Source organism: Nerophis lumbriciformis, linkage group LG22, assembly GCF_033978685.3.
Source record: "Nerophis lumbriciformis linkage group LG22, RoL_Nlum_v2.1, whole genome shotgun sequence".
Taxonomy (NCBI): domain Eukaryota; kingdom Metazoa; phylum Chordata; class Actinopteri; order Syngnathiformes; family Syngnathidae; genus Nerophis; species Nerophis lumbriciformis.
In genome coordinates, this window is record NC_084569.2 from 34,696,297 (window position 1) to 34,712,458 (window position 16,162).

General features: G+C 41.2%; 1 protein-coding gene across 6 annotated transcripts in view; it reads left to right on the plus strand.

The window, feature by feature from the left end:
• The window catches only part of hdac5 (histone deacetylase 5), a 187,145-nt gene that overhangs the window by 169,171 nt on the left and 1,812 nt on the right, over positions 1-16,162 (plus strand). For all 6 annotated transcript variants that reach the window (XM_061973770.1, XM_061973766.1, XM_061973767.1 and 3 more), the window contains 12 exons: positions 450-583; positions 697-817; positions 926-975; positions 1,058-1,165; positions 1,249-1,304; positions 1,421-1,508; positions 3,199-3,318; positions 3,430-3,527; positions 3,701-3,819; positions 5,030-5,163; positions 10,284-10,365; positions 10,508-10,691. In XM_061973770.1, coding sequence (XP_061829754.1) covers positions 450-583; positions 697-817; positions 926-975; positions 1,058-1,165; positions 1,249-1,304; positions 1,421-1,508; positions 3,199-3,318; positions 3,430-3,527; positions 3,701-3,819; positions 5,030-5,163; positions 10,284-10,365; positions 10,508-10,691 — 1,294 coding nt within the window. The remainder of the gene's footprint in view (positions 1-449; positions 584-696; positions 818-925; positions 976-1,057; positions 1,166-1,248; positions 1,305-1,420; positions 1,509-3,198; positions 3,319-3,429; positions 3,528-3,700; positions 3,820-5,029; positions 5,164-10,283; positions 10,366-10,507; positions 10,692-16,162) is intronic.

Here is a 16,162-nt window from a genome sequence, read left to right on the forward strand (position 1 = left end):
GTTGGCAAGTATGCTTTACTTGTACATGTTGCTTTTGTAGCTGTTTCAGCAGATTTGAATTGCTAGGATAGGATATTTGATCCAAGACAACTTAAATTTAACTAAAATGTTCTTTTCTTTATGGTCGACAAAAGAAAAGTAGTGAGAATATCTCCATGTTAAGAAACTCGACTTCGGCACTGCCATGTCTTGTTAGTAAACCACACCCGCCTCTTCTCCGTCGCCTTTTCTGCAGCTCTCCAATAAAACACACTCAGATCCTCTCAGTTCCTAGCCGATACTACATAAAAAATAACGTAAAATAACCCAGTAACGCATCATGTAGTAACGTAACTGAGTTACTGAATATAAAAAAATAACGCGTTAGATTACTATTTACCGCCGAAAGTAACCCAACACTGGTAATCACTGCATTTATGTTGCTTCTTACTCTGTTTGGTGTTCTCCAGGTCTTGTTTATGACAGTCTGATGTTAAAGCATCAGTGTGTATGCGGCAACGCTCACATCCACCCAGAGCATGCTGGAAGAGTGCAGAGTATCTGGTCAAGGCTGCAGGAGACAGGCTTGCTGGGTCGCTGTGAGGTAGCTGCACACACTCACGCAGACACTTGCATAAATACTCGCACACACTTGCACCCAGAAAAGTTATTGTGCAAAAAAAAAAATTCTCAAGCTCTCACTTTGTGTCTGAGCAGAGAATTCGTGGGCGTAAAGCGTCCCTGGACGAGATCCAGACTGTCCATTCAGAGTTCCACACTCTGCTCTACGGAACCAGCCCGCTAAATAGACACAAATTGGACCACAAGAAGCTACTGGGTACCAAATTACCTTTTTTTTTTTTTTTACTATGAATACAACAGTTGAATTAAAGTGAAATTTCCTGACATCCTGGTCATTGTGTACGTACTCTTAATACCTACTCAGGTCCAATCAGCCAAAAGATGTATGCTGTCCTTCCCTGTGGAGGAATAGGGGTGAGTTTGTCACTTCGACCATATTTCTCTAGGTATGTAGGCAACGTTTTTATTGTTTGCCGTTCTTTGCTACCCCCTGCAGGTGGATAGTGACACTGTATGGAACGAAATGCACTCGTCTGCAGCGGTCCGCATGGCAGTGGGCTCTGTTATTGAGCTGGCCTTCACAGTGGCAGCAGGGGAACTGAAGGTAAACCCATATGGAAGTATACATTCACACAGTCTTCTAAAAATAACAATGTCCTTTATTGCCTCTTTCTATCTCTTCCCCAGAATGGCTTTGCAGTAGTGCGTCCACCAGGACATCATGCAGAGGAATCCAATGCCATGTTCGTACAGCACTAAGATATTGAAAATAAATGTACATATTTGCTCTATTATGAGGCGATTCCTTAATCTGTGACTCTTTGTTTTTTGGTTTGTGCGTGCATGTGTGTGGGAGCAGGGGGTTTTGTTTCTTCAATTCCGTTGCCATCACTGCCAAACTGCTCCAACAGAAACTGGGTGTTGGCAAGATACTCATTGTGGACTGGGTAAGTGACCAGTCACATTTATACACCTACATATTATATACTAGGCCAGGGGTCGGCAACCCGCGGCTCCGGAGCCGCATGCGGCTCTTTGATCAGTCTACTTACTTGCCGACCCCCCGCCCGATTTTCCCGGGAGACTTCCGGATTTCAGTGCCTCTTGCAGAAAAGTCCCGGGATTAATATTCTCCGATTTTCACCCTTACATTAATAATAAGGGCGTGCCATGATGGTACAGCATTTAGCGCCCTCTACAATCTGTATAAACAGCGTGCCAACCCAGCTTCTTGTTATATGCATCTTCTGCTTGCACACGTAAGTGACAGCTAGGCATACTTGGTCAATAGCCACACAGGTTACACTGACGGTGGCCATTTAAAACAACTTTAACACTCTTACTAATAATGTGCCACACTTTGAACCAAAACCAAACAAGAATGACAAACACATTCCGGGAGAACATCTGCACCTTAACACAACATAAACACAACAGAACAAATACCCAGAATCCCATGCAGCCCTGACACTTCCGGGCTACATTATACACCCCTGCTACCACCAAACCCCGCCCCCACCCCAACCCTGCTCCCTCACACATCAACCCCCCCTCTGTGCGTCGGTTGAGGTGAAGAGTTAGGGCTGCATGGGATTCTGGGTATTTGTTCTATTAATAATGCGCCACACTGTGAACCCACACCAAACAAGAATGACAAACAAATTTCGGGAGAACATCTGCACCATAACAAAACATAAACACAACAGGACAAATACCCAGAATCCCATGCAGCCCTAACTCTTCCGGGATACATTATACACCCCCCCCCACCAAACCCCGCCCACCTCAACCGACGCACAGAGGGGGGGGTTGATGTGTGAGGGAGCAGGGTTGGGGTAAGGGGCGGGGTTTGGTGGTAGCAAGGGTGTATAATGTAGCCCGGAAGAGTCAGGGCTGCATGGGATTCTGGGTGTTTGTCCTGTTGTGTTAAGGTGCAGATGTTCTCCCAAAATGTGTTTGTCATTCTTGTTTGGTTTTGGTTCAAAGTGTGGCGCATTATTAGTAAGAGTGTTAAAGTTGTTTTATATGACCACCGTCAGTGTAACCTGTGTGGCTGTTGACCAAGTATGCCTTGCTGTCACGTACGTGTGCAAGCAGAAGATGTATATTATATAACAATTGTTGGGCTGGCACGCTGTTAATACAGATTGTAGAGGGCGCCAAATGTTGTACCATCATGGCACGCCATTATTATAGCCATAAGGGTGAAAATCGGTGAATATTGATCCCGGGAGTTTTCTGCGAGAGGCACTGAAATCCGGAAGTCTCACGGGAAAATTGGGGGGTTCAGCAAGTAAGCTGCTGAGCCGCATCAGAGTGATCAAAGAGCCGCGTGCGGCTCCGGAGCCGCGGGTTGCCGACCCCTGACCTAAGACAATGTACGCTATATGCTGCACCATGGCTCAGTACCGTTACAATGGGCAGTCCACAAAGTGGGTGGATTGAAATTATGTTTCCCCTAAAAACTAGCTTAGGCTTTGCTATGACTTTAAGACGTCATTGCTTATTTACAATATCCAGTTTTATTTCCCATCCAAACAATTAAATGATCACTTTAAGTGCATAAAATGGTATGGAAACCCGTGTTTCATAACAATGACGCTCTCTCTTGGATGCCCCTGTATCCTGTCACTGCAGGACATTCACCATGGCAACGGCACGCAGCAGGCCTTCTACGGTGACCCCAATGTCCTCTACATCTCCCTCCATCGCTACGATGACGGCAACTTTTTCCCAGGCAGCGGAGCACCTGAAGAGGTACACACGCAAATTAATAAAATGATTGTCTGTGCTTAGGAGGCTTGTTGCATTAGGTCAAAGATAATTCATACGAGATTAGATATCATAAACATTATATTCTTGCCTCAGGTGGGCTCGGGTGCAGGTGTTGGTTTTAACGTGAACATTGCATGGACAGGAGGCGTAGAGCCTCCCATGGGTGACGTGGAGTACCTCACTGCCTTCAGGTAAATACACATGATTCTTTGCAACATACACACAATCCCTGCATGAAGTGTGTTATCTATGTTTACCTGGTGCTGTTTATTGCCACTTACCACAGCGTACAGAAAAATAATGTGTCAATAATACTATTTATATTGTTTGTATGTTTATGCTGTGTGTGTGTGTGTGTGTGCAGGAGCGTGGTGATGCCTATTGCTCAGCAATACAGCCCAGATGTGATTCTGGTGTCTGCAGGCTTTGATGCTGTGGAAGGCCATCAGTCTCCTCTCGGAGGTTACAATGTCTCTGCCAAATGTGAGTGCCAACCTGGTTACCACGGTGACAATCATTGGGTTTCCAATAGAAGACATTTTTTTTCTAATGACGTGCCGTGAGATTCATGGCAGGCATACTTGCCAACCCTCCCGATTTTCCCGGGAGACTCCCGAATTTCAGTGCCTCTACCAAAAATCTCTTGGGGCAACCATTCTCCCGAATTTCTCCCGATTTCCACCCGACAACAATATTGGGGGCGTGCCTTAAAGGCACTGCCCTTAGCGTCCTCTACAACCTGTCGTCACGTCCGCTTTTCCTCCGTACAAACAGCGTGCCGGCCCATTCACATCATATATGCGGCTTTTACACAAACATTCGTAAATGCAAGGCATACTTGATCAACAGCCATACAGGTCACACTGAGGGTGGCCGTATAAACAACTTTAACACTGTTACAAATATGCGCCACACTGTGAACCCACACCAAACAAGAATGACAAACACATTTCGGGAGAACATCCGCACGTAACACAACATAAACACAACAGAACAAATACCCAGAACCCCTTGCAGTACTAACTCTTCCGGGACGCTACAATATACACCCCCGCTACCGCCAACCACCCCCCATCTCCCGAATTCGGAGGTCTCAAGGTTGGCAAGTATGATGGCAGGTGAGGCAAAGATTTACACATACGCCCCCCCCTTCAGGTGCGGCAGAGTACTGCCTGCCTCACCTGATGACTTTTTCTATGCAGTCTGTTGTCCGATCAGCAAGAATAATGAAGTCACACATACGTTTAAGACAATACACAAGCTGTAGAAAGTCATGGAGCCTCATCTACTAAGATCCAAATACCATGAACTAAACAGCGTGTGCAAACTGTAAAATTGTGTATTAGTGGGCGTGTTGCGTGTGAACTACTAAGACTGCATGTGTAATTGAAAAGTGGTGCAGTTCACCCTATTTAAATTAGGGGTTTCGTAAGTCGTTATTTCTCCATTTTTCCATTACTATTACTTAGCTTGTTTTCTCTTTTTAAACCAGACGTACTCTGTAGGAATGGTAGAGCATATATTTGGCGATATAAATGTATTATTTTCTTAAATAGTTTACTACACTGAAGGCGCACAATTCAAATTTGGGATTTGCGAAAGTATTGCGACCAACATCGTAGCTAACAAACACGTCGGTCTGTTCGTATGTTCAAGATCATTTTTCATCAGGTTGAAAATGACATTTTGGCAGGTTTTGGGCTGCTAACGCAGCTCCTGATGGGCCTGGCTGGTGGGCGTGTTGTTATGGCGCTGGAGGGGGGTCATGACCTCACTGCCATCTGTGATGCGTCAGAAGCCTGCGTCTCGGCTCTCCTTGGAGACCCGGTGAGTGAGTCTGAATATTTTAACACGGTGTCTTTTTTTAACAGCTTCAAAATGATGTTGATGGCGCACAAGTGTATAATGAGGAGAATCATGTATATTTTATTGCCATGGCAACCCTGGATGAGCCTTCTTAAGTTATCTTCGATAATAATGGATGAGTCAGACGACTCGTGTTTAGAATTAGCACGAACATTACTGTTCAGACTGAGTTGATAAGTGATTCTCAAACTGTGGTACATGTACCACTAGTGGTACGCCAAAGTAGGGCTGGGCGATATGGCCTTTTATTAATATCTCGATATTTTTAGGCCATGTCACGATACACGATATATATCTCTATATTTTGCCTTAACCTTGAATGAGCACTTGATGCATATAATCACAGCAGTATGATGATTCTATGTGTCTACATTAAAACATTCTTCTTCATACTGCATTAATATATGCTACTTTTAAACTTTCATGCAGAGAGGGAAATCACAACTAAGTCAATTTAGCAAAAGTGTATTTATTAAACAGTTATTAAGCAGTGGCACAAACATTCATGTAAATTCCAAAACAGAAAGTGCAAGATAGTCAGAGACATTTTAAAACAAGCTATGAGTGCACTTTTGTGCATGTGGTCACTGTCAGAGTTTGTAGGTGCCGAACCCCAAGATGCAGAGAAGGCGGAAGGCATTGTGCGAGAAAACATGATTTAATTAAACACTATGGCAAAAAAACAAACAAAAGGGTAACAACAAAAGGCGCGCACAAGGCGTCGAACAAACTTGGCTATGAACTAAAATAGCACAGAGGCTAACTGTGGACAAGAAACAAAAAACACTTACTGTGACACGAAGGAACTAGGACATGAGCAGAGTGAAACAAAAGTAGACAGAGCTACAACGACAAGTATTAAGTAATGACAATGACAATAATCCAGCAGTGACTGGAGGGTAGGGCAGGTATAAATAGCAGCTGGCTGATTGGCACCTGGCCACACCTGGTGTCAATCAGCCACAGCTGAGGGGGCACAGCACTCAGGGAGACAAACAGGGAACAGAACCAAAACAAGACCGCTGACAGGAAATACTACACACACAGAGGAAAAACTAAAACACAACCAAACTGTCAGTGGAAAGCTTGACAGTCACTAAGATGACATATCAAAACAACACTAAATTAAAGTGCACTTTTTGTACAGAACGCCACTACATTAGTTTAAAACAAATAAAGTGCACTTTTGTGCATGATGTCACACAAGATATTTCAATAAGTGTCAAATAAAAATGAGCTGCATATTAGGAAATCAAATAGTGTATGTCCTTCGCTATGTTATCTCCTTCTGTTGTTGACTATTTTTTTTACATGGTGTTGATGTAGAAATGGTTGCTTCGCCATTTTGTTGGTGTGGCACCGAACGGAGATGTTGACATGCGGAGTTTCAAGCACTCTTCATTCTCTAGCGGGTGACTTTTCAAATGGTGCTACAAATTAGCAGTGCTGCTACTTTTTGTAGCAGCGCTTTTACCACATACTTGTAAAACGTCTTCCCACTTGAAGCCAAACCACCACCAGACGATGGACCCCGTGCTGTTTTTCTTGGGAATTGATTCTTCCTTCATTTGTTACCAGATTCGCACCTTCTTTCTCTCGTATTACCACTCGCACCGCTCCGTTAGCACCTGCCACTGCTAACGTTACCCATTGCCGCTACCTCTCTGCTCGCCGAGGGCTTGTGACGTTGCACGCGCGTCAGTATGTGACGTATGTACAAACCCTGTTTCCATATGAGTTGGGAAATTGTGTTAGATGTAAATATAAACGGAATACAATGATTTGCAAATCATTTTCAACCCATATTCAGTTGAATATGCTACAAAGACAACATATTTGATGTTCAAACTGATTAACTTTTTTTTTTTTTGAAAATAATCATTAACTTTAGAATTTGATGCCAGCAACACGTGACAAAGAAGTTGGGAAAGGTGGCAATAAATACTGATAAAGTTGAGGAATGCTCATCAAACACTTATTTGGAACATCCCACAGGTGAACAGGCAAATTGGGAACAGGTGGGTGCCATGATTGGGTATAAAAGTAGATTCCATGAAATGCTCAGTCATTCACAAACAAGGATGAGGCGAGGGTCACCACTTTGTCAACAAATGCGTGAGCAAATTGTTGAACAGTTTAAGAAAAACCTTTCTCAACCAGCTATTGCAAGGAATTTAGGGATTTCACCATCTACGGTCCGTAATATCATCAAAGAGTTCAGAGAATCTGGAGAAAACACTGCACATAAGCAGCTAAGCCCGTGACCTTGGATCCCTCAGGCTGTACTGCATCAACAAGTGACATCAGTGTGTAAAGGATATCACCACATGGGCTCAGGAACACTTCAGAAACCCACTGTCAGTAACTACAGTTGATCGCTACATCTGTAAGTGCAAGTTAAAACTCTCCTACGCAAGGCGAAAACCGTTTATCAACAACACCCAGAAACGTCGTCGGCTTCGCTGGGCCTGAGCTCATCTAAGATGGACTGATACAAAGTGGAAAAGTGTTCTGTGGTCTGACGAGTCCACATTTCAAATTGTTTTTGGAAACTGGACGTCATGTCCTCCGGATCAAAGAGGAAAAGAACCATCCAGATTGTTATTGGCGCAAAGTTGAAAAGCCAGCATCTGTGATGGTATGGGGGTGTATTAGTGCCCAAGACATGGGTAACTTACACATCTGTGAAGGCACCATTAATGCTGAAAGGTACATACAGGTTTTGGAGCAACATATGTTGCCATCCAAGCAACGTTACAATGGACACCCCTGCTTATTTAAGCAAGACAATGCCAAGCCACGTGTTACATCAACGTGGCTTCATAGTAAAAGAGTGCGGGTACTAGACTGGCCTGCCTGTAGTCCAGAACTGTCTCCCATTGAAAATGTGTGGCACATTATGAAGCCTAAAATAGCACAACGGAGACCCCCGGACTGTTGAACAACTTAAGCTGTACATCAAGCAAGAATGGGAAAGAATTCCACCTGAGAAGCTTAAAAAATGTGTCTCCTCAGTTCCCAAACGTTTACTGAGTGTTGTTAAAAGGGAAGGCCATGTAACACAGTGGTGAACATGCCCTTTCCTATCTACTTTGGCACGTGTTGCAGCCATGAAATTCCAATTTAATTATTATTTGCAAAAAAAAAAAAAAGTTTATGAGTTTGAACATCAAATATGTTGTCTTTGTAGCATATTCAACTGAATATGGGTTGAAAAAGATTTGCAAATCATTGTATTCCGTTTATATTTACATCTAACACAATTTCCCAACTCATATGGAAACAGGGTTTGTAAGAAGGTGCTCTTGTTTTAAGTCTCTGTGAGAAGCAGAGACAAGAAAGAGTGAGAAACGCCTGTCGTGTAATGCCAGCAGCTAAAAGAACACCTCCAGGCAACTTCAACCCTCGACCAACACCCTCCCCCCTCCACATCCCACTTCCCCGGATTGTAAATAACCAAATGTATATACTTGTTCTTATGCTATCTGAACTCACTATGTTCACTGCTCGCTGTACATATCCTACCAAGTCAGACCTACACTGTTTTAATGTCCATTTCTCTGATGATGCAATTGTTGATGACTGAAGTGATGATATCAACCAAACCTAACTCCCCTCCCCTCCACATACCACCCCCCGGATTGTAAATAATGTAAATAATTCAATGTATATACTCTGATGATTAACTTGTGTGATGACTGTATTATGATGACAGTACATATTTGTACCATGAATTGATTAACGTGAAGTTGAAAAACTTATTGGGGTGTTACCATTTAGTGGTCAATTGTACGGAATATGTACTGTACTGTGCAATCTACTGATAAAAGTTTCAATCAATCAATCAATCAAAAAACGTATACCGTATTTTTCGGAGTATAAGTCGCTCCGGAGTATAAGTCGCACCGGCCGAAAATGCATAATAAAGAAGGAAAAAACATATATAAGTCGCACTGGAGTATAAGTCGCATAAAATTGATAAGTACAGCCACAAATAACACGTACATTAGGCGCACCGTCAAGTGCTCTTTATAGTCCGAAAAATATGGTACTCTGAATTTCTCACAGGGCTATTTTCAACCAGTACATAAATATCAATTTTTGATTTTAAATAAGAATCTTATAAAGTTTATTTACACATGAGTACACTCTAACAAAAGTTTCACTTTATTTTTTAAAAACGTCATAAAAAACAGTTACCGTATTTTTCGGAGTATAAGTCGCTCCGGAGTATAAGTCGCACCGGCCGAAAATGCATAATAAAGAAGGAAAAAAAACATATATAAGTCGCACTGGAGTATAAGTCGCATTTTTGGGGGAAATTCATTTGATAAAAGCCAACACCAAGAATAGACATTTGAAAGGCAATTTAAAATAAATAAAGAATAGTGAACAACAGGCTGAATAAGTGTACGTTATATGAGGCATAAATAACCAACTGGTATGTTAACGTAACATATTATGGTAAGAATCATTCAAATAACTATAACATATAGAACATGCTATACGTTTACCAAACAATCTGTCACTCCTAATCGCTAAATCCCATGAAATCTTATACGTCTAGTCTCTTACGTGAATGAGATAAATAATATTATTTGATATTTTACGCTAATGTGTTAATAATTTCACACATAAGTCGCTCCTGAGTATAAGTCGTACCCCGGCCAAACTGTGAAAAAAACTGCGACTTATAGTCCGAAAAATACGGTACTCGAATATCACGATATAGTCATTTTCTATATCGCACAGAGACAAACACGCGATATATCGCCCAGCCCTACACCAAAGAATCACTTGATTAAAGTACAGTGTTTTATTTTCCTATATTCAAACACAGTGTTACTGTTTAAACTGTGTGTAATGTTACTGTGGCCAAAAATAATCAAATCTCTGCCTTTTTTAATGAATACTTAGGCTTACTGCTCTACTCTAATGTCGGTCATTATGGTGGTACTTGGTGACAACATTTTTAGAACCGCCGGAGTAGACTGTTTATGCGTGCTTTGTAACGTCGGTGAGATTAAACCCACAATGAAGGTGATGGGCGAGTGTTAACTCACTCAATGTGTCCTACGCAGAGCGGCTCTGCATTCCAGTGGCCTCAGGAGAAGACATGTCCAAAAGCCTGTGCCTCGCTAGAAAGAGTGATAGAGATCCAGAGTGAGTCATCTCTCTGCCTAACACACACACACACACACACACACACACACACACACACACACACACACACACACACACGCACACACTCAATGGTGAGAAGCCACAGCATGTCTTCCTCCTCACACTGTCCTCTGTGTTCCAGGCAAACACTGGTCTTGCCTCCAGAATATGTCTCCGACGAGCAGCCACTCGCTATTGGACAGCCCGCTGGGAGCTCAGGGCCAATCAGAGAAGGACGAGGCGGACACGGTCAGCGCCATGGCGTCCTTGAGCGTCGATGTTGAGCAGTCAAGCTCAGCTGCCGACATCGCTGACGGCAGCAGCAGGTCAGTCGGAAGCTGCTAGAATATAATCCCAACTTTAGAAAGTAACATCTGTGTAACAAGATCTATGGTTATAATATCCTGCTTATGTCGACGACCCGTCTGTGTCGATAACATGCCACCTTTGGCTACAGCCTAGTTATTTTTATATGCTGCTTATGTCGACAACTTGGCTATGTTGATAATGTACTACTTAGGTGACAGCGCTGTTATGTTGATGATATGCAGCTTACGTCGACAATCCGTCTATGTTGATGATATGCCACTTATGTCGACAACCCAGCTATGTTGATAATATCCCACTTATGTCGACAACTCGGTTCTATTGATAATATGCCACTTATGTCGACAACGCAGCTATGTTGATAATATCCCACTTATGTGCACAACCCAGCTATGTTGACAATATCCCACTTATGTCGACAACTCGGCTCTATTGATAATATGCCACTTATGTCGACAACGCAGCTATGTTGATAATATCCCACTTATGTGGACGACCCAGTTGTGTTGATAATATGCCACTTATGTCAACAATGCGTCTATGGTAATAATATGCCACTTATGTCGACAACCCAGCTATGTTGATAATATCCCACTTATGTCGACATCCCAGCTATGTGAATAATATCCCACTTATGTGGACAACCCAGCTATGTTGATAATATCCCACTTATGTGGACGACCCAGTTGTGTTGATAATATGCCACTTATGTCGACAATGCGTCTATGGTAACCTTTTTACCTGTTATTGACTATGGAGATGTGTTGTACATGAATGCTACTGCTGGTTGTCTCCACAAGCTGGATAGTGTGTACCACGGGGCACTGAGATTCATCACCAACTGCGCTCCCCTTACTCACCATTGTGTGTTATACTCAATGGTTAACTGGACATCTTTATGTGCTCGACGCCTCAATCATTGGTATGTTTTCATCGACAAAACCATTCTGGGTATCACTCCATCTTATCTGTCTTGTCTTTTAACAAAGAAACAAGGAAGTCACAATCTTCGTTCAATGAATGTTCTGCAATGTGTCGTCCCCAAAGTAAGAACTGAACTGGGCAAGAAAGCATTTAGGTTTTCAGCACCGAAGGCTTGGAATAACCTACAATCGAACATTAAACTTCAAACCCTAGTTACGTTGAATGAGTTTAAAGCTTCTGTGAAAGGATTGCAGTCTACCTTGTCTGTATGCACATGTGTCATGTGAGCAAGTTTTAATGTTGTAAATGTGATGTTTTATGTATTTGTTTACTGTTTTTAATGTAACCTTGCTGCTGCCCTCTTGGCCAGGTCTCCCTTGGAAAAGAGATCTTTGATCTCAATGGGATTTTACCTGGTTAAATAAAGGCTAATAATAATAATATGGTAATAATATGCCACTTATGTCGACAACCCAGCTGTGTTGATAATATGGCACTTATGTCGACAACCCAGCTGTGTTGATAATATCCCACTTATGTGGACAACCCAGCTGTGTTGATAATATGGCACTTATGTCGACAACCCAGCTATGTTGATAATATTTCACTTATGTGGACAACCCAGTTGTGTTGATAATATCCCACTTATGTCGACATCCCAGCTATGTGAATAATATCCCACTTATGTGGACAACCCAGCTATGTTGATAATATCCCACTTATGTGGACAACCCAGCTATGTTGATAATATCCCACTTATGTGGACGACCCAGTTGTGTTGATAATATGCCACTTATGTCAACAATGTGTCTATGGTAATAATATGCCACTTATGTCGACAACCCAGCTATGTTGATAATATCCCACTTATGTCGACATCCCAGCTATGTGAATAATATCCCACTTATGTGGACAACCCAGCTATGTTGATAATATCCCACTTATGTGGACGACCCAGTTGTGTTGATAATATGCCACTTATGTCGACAATGCGTCAATGGTAATAATATGGCACTTATGTCGACAACCCAGCTGTGTTGATAATATGCCACTTATGTCGACAACCCATCTATGTTGATAATATCCCACTTATGTCGACAACCCAGCTGTGTTGATAATATGCCACTTATGTCGACAACCCATCTATGTTGATAATATCCCACTTATGTCGACAACCCAGCTATGTTGATAATATGCCACTTATGTCAACAACCCAGCTGTGTTGATAATATCCCACTTATGTCAACAACCCAGCTGTGTTGATAATATGCCACTTATGTCGACAATACGTCTATGCTAATAATATGCCGCTTATGTCAACAGCCTGGATGGCTATTTTGATACAATGCAGCTTACGTCGACAATCTGTCTATGTTGATGATATGCCACTTATGTCGACAACCCAGCTGTGTTGATAATATGCCACTTATGTCGAAGACCCAGCTCTGTTGATAATATGCCTTTTATGTTGACAACCGAGCTATGTTGATGATATGTAGCTTACAACCGTCTATGTCGATAATATGCCACTTACGTTGACAACTCATCTAAGTTGATAATATTTAGCTTCAAGTCCCAGTTCACAGTGTTTTCTTTATTACTAAAACTGTACAGTTTGTTTTTGTTGACATACAATTTGAGGACCATACCGGTCATTTCTATGAAATATGGGTCCGTATATGTTGACATGTGTTTTTATTTTTTGTTCATCATTATTGCTAGGCAGCGTGGAAAACAACATAACTACTGTGTAGTTTACACAGCATTAAAACATGCACACAGTCAACATTCCCTCTAAGGTGCGCACCTGCGCAATTGCGCACTGCTCACGCGTCCTCTGCGCACAGCAAATCAAAGCCGCGCAAAAAATCAAATCCCACTCTAAACAAAATAAACAAATGGTTTGTTTTATATGATTTTGCAATGCAACTGTGAGTAACAGGTGACGAAAGGCGGCCACAACAGATAAAACAATGTTTGTCAACACTTAAATTATTGTAACGTCTGTGGAGACACTTAAAGGAGGACAGGAATTCCATCGGTCCCTTTATTTAGCGAAATTGTTTGTCGGCCATAACCACACCAAAACAATGTGTAAAATACTTTTATCTAGCAAAACTGGTCGTTGTCTACCGTACAAACCAAGCCAAAAGCAACTCTTTGTCATCTGTTATATGAACAGCAGCCGCTTGCTCTCTCTCACCTGCACCAACACATACACTATGGCAATTAGCCACTGGTGCGTTTATGGCCACACAAAAAGTTGGACAACTCCAACACTACGTGTAAAGTGTAAATTAAAGGCCGTTTTACTATGACTCCTCAATCAGTGTGCTTATTCTACTGTCATTTGTTAAGAATGTTATTTTTTGGATATTAATCATGAAATGATGTTACAGGACTACATAATTGTTAATAAAAATATGTATTTTATGGACAGAAAGTTAATAATCACTTTATCTCATGCAACATGGGAATGTTTTAAGGGGAACTAAATGTGATCTCTGAAAGGGGTGCACAATCTTTCCAAAGCAGGACCCCCACCCAGGCATAAAATACTATAGTGCATAGCTGATTAAAAAAAAAACAATATCTAAGTGGGCCAAATTACATATATTAGAAAATAATCTCTTGAAATTGACTACTGTCACTTGATTGTAATAATAAGACATTTAAATTGTTATGTCAGGTTTGAGACAAATGTGCTGCTGGTATGGCCACAGTGCGCACGTCTGTATTCCACTGAATGCTCAGGGTGTTTGTGCGTTTGCTCACACACATGAAAAATTAGAGGGAACATTGCACACAGTGACTTCCTGTTTATTGCAAAGTAATCTTCAAAGTAAAAGCACATGTGAAGCAGAATGCACTGTGTGCAAAGCAGGAAGGTATATATCTGTGGCAAATAAAGATCTACAAGCCCATATGGACACTACAAAGCACAAAACAGCTGTGCAGGGCGAGAGCTCGTCTGCTGTTTTTTTGTTTAAATTTAATTAACTTGTTTTGAGGCATTATTTATGTTTAGATTATATACAAGAGGTTATTTTTAATATTTCTACCTCTGCACTTTTTTTCCAAAACTGTGAATGTTACAGAATATAAGTGTGACTTATTTTGTTATACTGTCAAGCAGTGTTGGCGTTAACACACTTTTTGTGTCTTTTTAACGCATTGGAATCAGAAAGGACGCAGATTTTTATTTATTTATTTTTTTACCAATTGCGGCCCACAGCTAATGTTTTAAAGGCCCACGGCACATTCTAAAAATACTATTAAAATAAACAAAAACATAACAAAAGTGAAATAAAAAAGCTTAAAGGTGAAATGGAATTTAGAAAAAGTTGCACTGTTGACTAATAAAACAAAGATGTTTTTTTTTCCTTTCAAACTGTCATTGCTCAAAACATAATATTGAATCAAAATCAATGTTATTATGAATTATTGACCTATCCAAGGTTCTCATTACTTCACATCAAATAATCCACAAATATTTTTGGTGCAAGATTTTGCACATTTTGTGTGTTTGCCATTAAAAACATAGTTTTGTTTGACAAAAAACGGCGGAAAACAAACAAACAAAAAAACAACATAAAAAAAACTAAAACATTTTGAAATGAGGGATAGATGTGAAGTTGCTGTAGACTCCAGAGATTTAAGCGTTAAATATAAAATGTATGTATGCCCTGGCACACCATTATCATCATTTCATGACCCAAGCAAAACACTTTTTACACTTTTATATTGAAATAAATACACCTACAACTTATTCAATAAAAACATAGAAAAAACTACCAGCAGCGGTAAAGTTTAGATCCATGAAGGAAGTGAATGAATGTTTATAACTGAATACATTTACATATGTATACACATTTGTTTCCTTTTGTATTATTTTTTTTTAATGAATGAAGTAACGTTTATGACAACCTTTTTCCAAAACACAATATAGAATGTGAGATATAACAGGATAATGCATACGTTTGTCATTTGTTTTCAAAACGCTTACAAAAAAGTGGGACCCCAAAAATGTACTGTGGGACCCCATTTTTATGACTTGATGGGGTCCCTGGGACCCCATTTTGAAAATTCCTAGCGCCAACACTGCTGTCAACAGAGGAGAAAAAATGCTTTATTTAAATAAATATATTATTTATAAAGCAAGTTGGAGTATCATTGGCAAATGTTCACCTAGTCCCGGCCTTGGCACGCATATATGTGTCCTCTTTTTGAGATTTCACAATATGGTCAACCTAATACATACTTTCCAACCCTCCCGGATTTTCCGGGAGACTCCCGAAATTCAGCGCCTCTCCCGAAAACCTCCCGGGACATATTTGCTCCCGAAAATCTCCCGAAATTCAGGCGGACTCAGGTCCATGCGGACCTGAGTCCGCTTTCCCACAAAATAAACAGCGTACCTGCCCAATCACGTTATAACTGTAGAATGGTCGAGGGCGAGTTCTTGGTTTCTTATGTGGGTTTATTGTTAGGCAGTTTCATTAACGTCCTCCCAGACCCAGCGCGGCAACAACACACAACAACAGCA